Source organism: Convolutriloba macropyga, chromosome 6, assembly GCF_964194025.1.
Source record: "Convolutriloba macropyga chromosome 6, txConMacr16.3, whole genome shotgun sequence".
Lineage (NCBI taxonomy): Eukaryota > Metazoa > Xenacoelomorpha > Acoela > Convolutidae > Convolutriloba > Convolutriloba macropyga.
The window spans coordinates 69,643,107-69,654,041 of record NC_134473.1 but is presented as its reverse complement, the minus strand read 5'-3'; the positions used below and the strand labels follow the sequence as shown (position 1 = coordinate 69,654,041).

Here is a 10,935-nt window from a genome sequence, read left to right as displayed (position 1 = left end):
GTTGAGGTCAGATCCTTCAATAATTGTTCCGACCGGGCGCCCCATTTTGAGAAATATGCGATCAAATATATACTCAAGAAGATATATATATATATATATATATATATATATATATATTGGTGTGTGCGTGTGTGTGTGTGTGTGTGTGTGTGTGCATGCGCGTGCGTGCGTGTGTGTGTGTGTGCGTGCGTGTGTGTGTGTGTGCGTGTGTGTGTGTGTATTTATATATATATATATATATATATATATAATATTATATATATATATATATATATATATATATCTTACTGACAAGTTCAATATCATATAATAAGCGTTGTTTGACGTACATTGGATTATGTTACCGTCGTTGCATTTTTAAATAAAGGGCAAAAGTTTTAGCGTGCTTTGTGAGCTATTTTCGGACAATGCGCTAATATTGTTTTACTATTTGCTCTAAATTTTGCCGAAGAATTGTTTCTCTGTACGCCAAGAATTTCTCTGCAAACAGAAATTTCAAGAATTTAGGTTTTGAAAAATTCTAAGCCAATTTTGGCCTTATTTTAGGTCAATTTAACCTACATTTTATGAATTTTCTTTCCAATTAGTTCATATTTCGATTATTTCGGTAATCTTGGGATTTTTTCGTGGTTATCTCAGCAAATTATCTCTTCACAGGTCCGAATTTGCAAGTTTGTCCAAAATAATATTCAGTTTGCAAAAATTTGGAAACGATCAGCGGAGTTCATTCCGGTCGAGCTCTTATCAATTTGAGTTATTGTCCTAACCTTTTCTCGGAGATTGCTAAAGTCAATTTGAAAACATAAAAAGTACACGGTGTACGAGATGTGTGACGAAAATCACCCACCATACAGGGCCAACTTCTAACGAATAGCGATTAGATTTTAAATACTTGTTTGCAAATATTTGTAGAGTTAAGTCTTTTACAAAATTTGCAAATTTTTTGTAACTAATCAAAAATTTCACATTAACTTTCAACTGGGCTAATACTTTGTTAGTAGCGGCCGTCAGCCTCTCAGACGGCTATTATTTAGGCGCTCTTCTTTTTACAGTTCAAAGAATTTGAATTGTATTGGGGCGCTGTCTTTTTTTAAGATCTGTTCACACATTTTCATGATTTCTGAAGTCAATGGAGTAGTGATTTTGGTCACGCCGAAACAGGAAATGGAGCGAAAAATCGAGTGGTTTAGCGGCGTGAATTTTTTTCGCTCTAATTTTAAAGTAGAGTGAGAAAACGGTGTTTGAACAAAAATTCGGTATCTCGGTAGTGGTGTTTTGTTCACATGCGTCAATTTCACTCTGATTTTTACTGGTTTTTTTCGATTTTCTAGATCGGATTTTTCCAAATCCATTCACTGCTCATTCTAGGCCTAGTTTTTTGTTTGAATTAAATTTTCATTTCTCGCTAGCGGTTTTTTGCCGCTTTTCCGACATTTTGCGTGAAATCTTTTTGACTTCTCTAGGCTAGTTTCTCTCTTCTCTCATTCTGTTAAAAGTGAATTTGAACATCAGTTGCTCAGCAAAGCAATTCAAAATGAAAAGAGTCAGAATAAAAAACTGAAGTCAGAAATAGAAACGGGCTAAACCATAAAAGCCCAATTTTAGATGCCCGCTATTTGAACGTCGTTCCTATAAGTTTTAGTTATATCTCTAATGCTTATTGTAGCCCCTCTAGACTCTCTATAAGAAACAGAAGTATGTTCAACGATGAAATGCCATCAAAATAAATCGGACTTAAAAAACGTTTTTGCACAAAAATCTTTTTTTTTCAATATCTATTCTTTCAATCCCAATCATGCTTATTGGAATCAACGGCGGCTATTTTCCGGCAATCTGCCGGGTATCTTTTTTTAATTTGTTGATCTGATTTTGTTGGAAATTATTTTACCAATTCACTCATAGTCCATTCTAGGTCTAGTCTTTCTGTTTAGTCAATGAAAATTCTTTGAATTGTACGTCAGGACTTGTCCTGCTATGTTTTTTAATTCGCTTTACCTTTTAATCACGTTTTTTGTTTTACATAAGTCACAACTTGCTCGTTTTGCTCGTTTGACTTCTAACTTACCTCACTCACTGTTTCAACTTAATGGTTTTTAAAATCCATTCACTCAATGAATTAAGCAAACAGTCAAGGTTCAAATAGCAAAATCAAAAGAGACGGGATAAACCGGTAAAGCCGGGTCATTAAGTCATCGAGAATTAGGTTATCAAAGTTCATTGGAGTGTTTGCTAGTTGACATTGGTATTAAGCTTATTAGCTTTGAGTTTAGAAACTGAGTTAAGTATAGTTTTAGAATCCAACCGAAGCTGCATGCCGAATTAGAACACTTTTTCACACTGAAAAAAATAGAAAAAAATTTGGTCAATTTATCTCTTTTTCTTTCTCATTTTCAATCCCGATGTTCATCAAGCCGTCAACGGCGGCTATTTTGCGGCAATCTGCCGGCTATGTTTTTGAAAGGTTAGCTCTGTCAATGAGTGAATCGAAGTTTTCGTAAGTACTATGTCGAATTTTGGACATTTTCTCCTGGTCCTAATTTTCACTCCGATTATTTTAATCCCGCATATTTTAACGCCATATCCTTTAGCCCCTCTATCAGTTAATCCCTCTATAATTTCATCCCATCAATCTGCAATCGACATTAAAGGCATGTTTTCTCATATTTCAGCGAATAACTTAATTCCGTGTTCGGTTTTGATAGTTTCATATCAAGTCCCACGGGCCGCTGAGAGATGGCCATGGACCGCGAGGCATGACCAAGTGATTGTTTTTACTAATTTAATGGTCCTAATTTTTTAAAAGATTGAAGTCGGGGTGAAATGCTACAGGGGTTAAATGCAAGTGGGGTTTAATGAAATAGGTTTAATGAATAAATCGGGGTAAGAATGATAGGGGGTTGAATAAATAGGGCTTAAAAAGTGTGACACGCTTTTCTATCCCCTCCCCCGTGTTTTTATACCTCCCAATTACATTTTGTTTATTACATACATATAAAAGCATACATATAAAAGCACGTTTCTATGTAAAATATAGCACGTGCGTTTGTGGGGGGGGGGGGAGTTATATGCCCAATAAGCGGGAGGAAGACCGAAATAGAACAGATCCCCAAGTTTTAGAATTTGGACCAATTTTTATTGTAATTCTGAGCCAGGGCATTTGCATATCTATGGAAAAGCAATTTTACATAAACAAAGCTTGTACGTCAGTCAATTGATTAAAATTGCCTGTTGAAAATGCCTGTCGTGCCATCTTTAAAAAGAAGGGCGTTGCCTTGAATAGACAAAAGGGGGGGACATTACATTGTATCCGTCAGTGGTAAGATCCTTTTTATAAACGGAAACTTAGTTGAACAAATTTGTTTCAAATTGTGAAATAGACTGAATTACACTGGTGTGTAATTTTATGTTTGAATTGCATTGCCAGCAGTTGGCTTAATCATAATAAGAACTTTATTTTATTTTTAACACCCAATTGAGCACTTTCAGAAGCGATCATGCTAAGTGACAGATGTAGTGACAGTGAAGGGGAAGATGGCGGGTATCTGAGACGAGCTCTTCCTGAGAAAAAGCCCATGGTTTGTTTTGTCTAACTTACTACTATCCCCTCCTATTATTCCGACGCCCCACCAACCCCTACTCCCCGTTCAATTAGCAGGAGGTAAAAAATATGGACAGACAAGTGGATATATAGGCACGTTAGCCGGTTTCCAGCCCTGCTAAGTTTTTGATTGAGAGTTGTGAATTGTTGTGGCGTGTTGGAATTCGTGTCTGCTTTAAGTCTACGCATTGTATTTGAGCCTTCTATCAATAAATAATTACTTTTGAAGACTTGACGTCACAAATAGTAGAGTTTTCTTGAGATTGTTTTTACCAAAAGTACTATTTGTTCAAACAGTGTTTTGACCTAAAAACGAAAGTGAGTAAAATTGCCGTGTGGGCTATTTTTTCTGAACGAGAGAAATTTTTTGATCATGCGCAGCGTTAAGTGAATGACTTTTCGACTTGGATTGAGTGAATGGCTCATATAGATAACCGTTCTTAGCCGTTTTTTTGTCTATTGGGCTCAATTTTCTTGCTTTTAATTTCTTTTTTGTCGATACAATTTTTGATCGATTATTGACAATTGTAGCTATTTTTTGGCTAATTTTTTGCAAAGTATTTCAGTTTTTCGAATCTTTGAACCCGTTTGTGACTTTTGTAAACGGGAGGATAGCTATGTAATTGTTTAAGACATTTGAACTGCACTTGTTTGTTCTGTTTCAATTTTTTCAATTTGATTTTAATTTTTCAAAAATACGAACCAGTCTATTTTTTTGGTTTTTTGCAATGTTTTCGTATTCTCCACATTGTAGCATGAATCTTTCTAGCATTTTCCGGAAACCTTTAGGTTTATTTGTTTTTTTTTTGTTAAAAATAAACGCTTTTAGCCGTTTTCTTTGATTTTTTCAATCTTTTTGGTTTGCAATTGATTTCATTTCATATACTGAAGCACTGAGAATTTGGAATTACTTTTCAAAATTCTGACTGATGTTTTTTCCGGTGATTTTTCTTGGATTTAGGTTTGAGTAATAGGCGATTTTTTTGCGTTTGAGTATTAATCTGTTTCCTTTAACTTTTACATTAGTTTAATTTCGTTTTATCTGTTATTTTTCTTACAAAAAAGAAATTTCTCTCATTTGTGGTCCAATTGCTGTTAAGCTAGAAAAAAATATTAGTATTCTCTTGAGTACTAGATTTCAGTTTCCTATTTTTTAAATAATTCAGTTCGGTTGCTCTGCTTCGTGCTTTCCCAATATGTCTTTTGAGTCGCAAAGTTAATTGCGGATTTCTATTTACTAAGGCTATTATCATGAGTATTTCATCAATTTTCAGCCCGGTCAGTTTTTTAACTTAGTTTTGTCTACCTAAAATTTTGATCTTTTTCATCGTTACCGGATGTTTCTAGGATTAAAAAGATTTGGGGTTTCAAGATTTTGCCAGTTTCTGTCGAAATTTGTCTTTTCTGTTCATCCGGGTTATTAGTTTTTTGGTCACACGTGATTTACCGCACTCAAAAAATGATTTCCTCACTCTCAAACTGAAATTTATTTACTTAACTTCAAGGAGATAAGGACAAGTGAATGGTTGTCATTCTAATTGAAGGCTATTTGGGAGCTACTAATAGCAACCCTAATTTATACCAGTTCCTAATGAAAATATAACATCTCAGCAATTAATAAGAAGAAAATTCGTTTTTTGTCTGTTTTTTTTAACTTTTTTTGAGACTGCAGACCTACGAGTCTATCTGTTTAATTATATTGACCCTAGTCTTGCTATATTCAAAAATTCATAAAATGTAAAATACGATTTTGCAATCATCACGTTTGCATTGATAACAGCTAAAATGTGTCTTTTTAACTTCAGTCCTTTCGATCATCGAGCAGGATTTGTTTTTGATTTTTTTTAAATAATAGTGCTCATGAGGACAGAACTATTATTTCTAAAATTGGTCGTGCTGTTTATGGAACTTTCTTCCTAGTAGTTTATCGCCTTCACGAATTTGAGAATGTAATGTTATGTTTAATAGCCGCGTCAGTAGTTCCAGGCGGCTATTATTGCGCTCCTATTTTTGTACAATTCAAAGAATTTGAACTATATTGGGGCGCTGTCTTAATTTTAAAGACCTGTTCACACATTTGATTTTGGTCACGCCGAAAGAGGAAGTGGAGCGAAAAAGCGAGTGGTTTTGCGGCGTGAAATTTTTTCGCTCTAATTAATAGCCGCCCTCATCTTCTCAGCCGGCTATTATAGCGCTCCTATTTTTTTTTAAAAAAATGTTTCGCTTTACCTCATTTTGCCGCTTTTTCAACATTTTGCGTGATATCTTTTTGACTTCTTCAGGCTAGTTTTTCTCTTCTCTCATTCTGCTAAAAGTGATTATGAACATCAGTTGCTCAGCAAAGCAATTCAAAATGAACAAAACCAGTATAAAAAATTGAAGTCAGAAGTAGAAACGGGATAAAACCCATAAAGCCCAATTTTAGATGCCCGCTATTTGAACGTCGTTCCTATAAGTATTAGTTACCTTTCTGTAATGCTTATTGGTATTGATAGTAGCCCCTGTAGCCTCTTTCTAAGAAACAGAATTACGTTATGTTCAACTACGAAATGCCATCAAAATAAATCGGACTTAAAAAATGTTTTTGTACAAATTTTTTTTTTTCAATATCTTCTATTCTTTCAATCCCAATCATGCTTATTGGAATCAACGGGGGCTGTTTTCCGGCAATCTGCCGGTTATGTTTTTTAAGTAGAGTGATAAAACGGTGTTTGAACAAAAATTCGCTTTCTCGCTAGTGGCTTTTTTGTTCACATGTGTCAATTTCACTTTGATGTTTACTCGTTTCGATTTTTGGATAGAATTTTTTTCTTAATGGTTTTCCCAATCCATTCATAGTTCATTCTACGCCTAGTTTCTTTTTCTCGCTAGTGATTTTTTGTGCACATGTGGCATTTTGGCATTGATTTTCTGTTTTTTTTTTAAATTTTTGATCTGATATTTTTAGAAATGGTTTTCCTAATTCACTCATAGTCCGTCCTAGGTCTAGTTTTTTGTTTAGTCAATGAAAATTCTTTGAATTGTACGTCAGGACTTGTCCTGCTATGTTTTTTTACGATTCAAAAAATTTGAATTGTATGGGGGCGCTGTCTGTTTTTGTTAAGAGCTGTTCACACATTTTATGATTTTGAAGTCAAATTGGAGTAGTTATTTTGGTCACGCCGAAACAGGAAATGGAGGGAAAAATCGAGTGGTTTTGCGGCGTGATATCTTTTTGCTGTAATTTTGATGTAGAGTGAGGAAACGGTGTTTGAACAAAAATTCGCTTTCTCTCGCTGGTGGTTTTTGTTCACGTGCGCAATGTTTTTTCGATTTTTTTGATCGGATTTTTTTTCTAAACGGTTTTCCTCAGTCCATTCATTGTTCTTTCTAGTTTTAGTTTTTTTGTTAGAATCAGATTGACATTACTCGCTAGTGGTTTTTTGTTCTTGCTAGCGGTATTTTGACATTGATTTTCTGGTTTTTCTGTTTTTTTATGTTTTTAGAAATTGTTTTCCCAATTCACTCATAGTCCGTTCTAGGTCTAGTTTTTCGTTTAGTCAATGAAAATTATTTGAATTGTACGCCAGGAGATGTCCTGCTATGTTTTTTACTTCGTCTAATAGATTTTCGTTTCGTCTTACCCTGCGTCCCGCGTTTTTGTTTCTTTAGGTCAATTGCGTGACTTACCACACTCAATAAAATGACTTCTGAACTCAATAGTGTGCATTTAAGTAGTGCCAAACATATATGCCCGATTTTTTTATTATTAGAGTCTTGAATTTTTGATTTCGAATAATAATTTCGAAAAGCTCTATTAGGGCTTTCTCAAAAACCCAAAAAGTCTAGTGGTCTATTAAAGGACTGTGGAAATAGCCGCGATAGGTGCCACAAGCATCTATGGCGGCTATTTCTCTGCAATATGCCGGCTATGTTTACTGATTTCCATTTATTTATTGTTTTTGAGACATGGACAACAAGAAATTCATAGAATTTCTCATTTTTTTAGATTAATTGCCATTTGAAGTTTTGAACTTTATTTTGACTTTGAACTTGAATTTTATCGTTGAACAGGTAGGACTCAAATCGCCAATCGTGATTGGAGATCTGCAGTCGAATGGAGTGGACTTTGAGATAGAGGACGTATTGAATGAACAGAGTCGTGAACTACACAAAGATGAGCTTAATGAACTGCACGACAACGACGAGTACATATCCGTACGTAAAAATTCTACTCTCTAAATTCCATTGAATAGTTCATGACTGTAAAAGTCAAAATCTATTTATATCATTTGAAATGAACTGATTCTATGTTCAGTTGTTTCTATGTCCTTGAGAAATGTTCTATGTTCTTTCCTTTGTTGGCAACTCGATGCCTTCATTGGCTTCAAATGCTTTTTTTCATTTTCTGTCCTAAGTCTTATATGTTTCCAATATGTAGCTAAGTAAGAGTTTGTATGGTAAAGTACCATATCTGAGTTTTAAACCTAAGGATGAAGTATATTTAGTCCTGTGGAAGCTAAGTTGTTTTCTAAGTAGAAATCTTCCAGAAGATTTGCCCGATTGTAGAAATTGAAGATTTTTGAAGTAGAAGAAGAAGCAACGGAGACAAACCCAAAACTATGAAGTATACGAAGAAATAGATGGATTTCGTAAAATGGATTTCGCGAACGGGTTTTGCGAAAATGGATTTCGTAAACCTTCTGAGGTCGAATAATTGGACAAGTTTGCATGGACAAACGAAGTATCAATATTTTACAATTTGATGAAAATCTTTTTGACTGTAAAAATATTTTAGGCCTCATTATGGAGTAAAGTATTGATGTTCTAAGTGGTTTATAAATGCTTTTCTAAGACCTTCCAGCGCTATCTGAGATTTTAAGGTTTTCACTATTGAACCTGTAGCTATTCTCTGGGTTAGTTATAGATCATCGATATCTGTTCTCCAGATTTTAAATTACTTTTTATAGAGCCTTGATTCTCCGACTGATGTCTTAATATGCCAACCTGGCTAAGCGACTATGACGCTCCGAAATAGTAAGATGCCACTAGTGCACCCTTTTTTAAAACAGATTCTTCGTTGTACACGGTAGAGAAGAACAGAACTTAATTCCAATTACTGACTTTGCATAGTTACCGTCTCCCTCAAAAATTTTGAATAATTTTGCGCACAGAGACAGTTCTCATAATCCAATTACATCAGTGTTTTCAACAGTCAGCCAGCCCACTCAGGCCAAACTGAGTTCTCAGCAGCTGCACTCAACAGCCTCTCGTGTTCTGCCAGCTGAATCAGCTTGCAGTACAGCCCCACAACTGCCCTCCAACAGCCAGCCAGCCCACTCAGGCCAACCTGAGTCATCAGTAGCTGCACCCAACAGCCTCCAGTGTTCTGCCAGCAGAACCAGCTCGCAGTGCAGCTGTCGTCCAGTGACACCCCCAAGTGACCTCCAAAAGTCACCCTTTGTCCCCCAGGGACTCGCCAAGTGACCTAAAAAAGGTCACCCATTGTCCCCCAGGGACCCCCAAAGTGACCTACAAAAGTCACCCTCAGTCCTCCAGGGACCCCCCAAGTGACCTAAAAAAGTCACCCGTTGTCCCCCAGGGACCCCTAAAGTGCCCTACAAAAGTCACCCATTGTCCCCCAGGGACCACCAAAGTGACCTAAAAAAGTCACCCATTGTCCCCCAGGGACCCCCCAAGTGACCTACAAAAGTCACCCATTGTCCCCCAGGGACCCCCAAAGTGACCTACAAAAGTCACCCTCTGTCCTCCAGGGACTCGCCAATTGACGTATTTTTGTTTCTTTGGTGCATTGGAATACATTATTCACTATAATACTACGCGCAGTATTGATTGTAACGGCTGACAATGTTTTATTTCTGATAGATTACATAACTATTACATAACTTTCGGCTTGCTTTTCTGTCGGCTTGCTTGCCTATCGGCTTCCTTTGCATTCGCCGGACATTATTCAAATTACTTTGGAATTTCGTATCCAGGCTCTAAACCTTCTGAAGGGGAAGAATTGAATCTAATTTGCTTGATCAATTGAGGAATCAATGTTTTGCCATTTCAAAATTAGTTGAACGACCATTAATTGGTTGGGTGGCCTCAATCTGAATTAAAATATTGCTGTTTTGAGTTGTTTCTAAATGCTTTTCTATGATCTAAATCGTTATTTGAGATGTTAATGCTTTCGTCATTCAGCCCGCAACCATTCTGTGTTTATTTTAGATTAGGGCGATCTTTTGTGAGAATTGTTGGCACTTAGATCACATATCTTTTTTCCAGATTTATAATTACTTTTATAGAGCTTCGAATCTCCGACTGATGTCTTTTTATGCCGAACGCGGAACTGGCTATGTGATTATGGTGATCAGAAATATTACACTGGCACTGGTGACATCAACGCAATTAGTTTTACAACCAGATTCTTCGTTGCACGAAAAACATATTTGAGTTGCAAGTACTGGCTTTTTATACCCCTCGTCCCTCGAAAAGAGTGAAATGTTTACGTCGACAGCAATAATTAGCTCATAGAAACAGTTCTTTTAATCAAATTACATCAATTGTTTGGGTGATTTTGATATCAACCTAAACGTCAGCAATATCTTGATCAAGAACTGTATCAACGATTTAACTCAGATTGTTTTGAACTTTCTTATCTAGAGTCTGAATTAAAGAGTCTAATAATTGGATTGTGTTTGCAGCATAGACATTTGGGGAATCATTATTTTAAACCCTCAAAATGATGAGGCTTTCAACAGTCACGTTCTGAAGTGGAGTATCATTCTCGTTCTGAAGTGTAGTATTGATGTTATAAGTTGTTTCCAGATGCTTTTCTTTGACCCTCAAGCGCTATCTGGGATGTTACTTCCACCACTGAACTTGTTTACAATCTTTGTCAATATTAGATCACTGCAATCTTTCTCAAGATATAGAAGCACTTACTTACTCACCAGGCTAAGTGATAATGACAATTCAAGCATTTAAACTGACACTGAGTACACCAATGTAATACTTGAGAATCGTAAGAAGGATGCACGCCACAGTTCATTTGTAGTTGAAAACATTATCGTTTTCTACCCCAGTCTTTGTTGTGCACTTTAAAGGTGAACAGATTGATTAGGTCAATGCGCAGGCGTTATAGTCCTCCTTCCTGGATTAAAATATATTTTGTTGACAGCCTTGATTTGCTCCTAGGAAACTTTCTCATAAGCAAATGCCATCAATTCTGCGGGTGATTTCATTATCAACCCGAAGAATAGCATTATATTGATCAAGAACTATATCAAAAACGTTATTCAAATCACGGATCAACTCACGTAACCACAGATTCCGCCATTTGCTTGGATCAC

General features: G+C 36.0%; 1 protein-coding gene across 1 annotated transcript in view; it reads left to right on the top strand.

Moving 5' to 3' along the window:
- The window catches only part of LOC142341164 (uncharacterized), a 176,545-nt gene that overhangs the window by 147,787 nt on the left and 17,823 nt on the right, over positions 1 to 10,935 (top strand). The window contains exons 2-3 of the mRNA XM_075392065.1: positions 3,486 to 3,575; positions 7,652 to 7,795. Of these exons, the coding sequence (XP_075248180.1) occupies positions 3,495 to 3,575; positions 7,652 to 7,795 (225 nt within the window). The 5' untranslated portion in view covers positions 3,486 to 3,494. The remainder of the gene's footprint in view (positions 1 to 3,485; positions 3,576 to 7,651; positions 7,796 to 10,935) is intronic.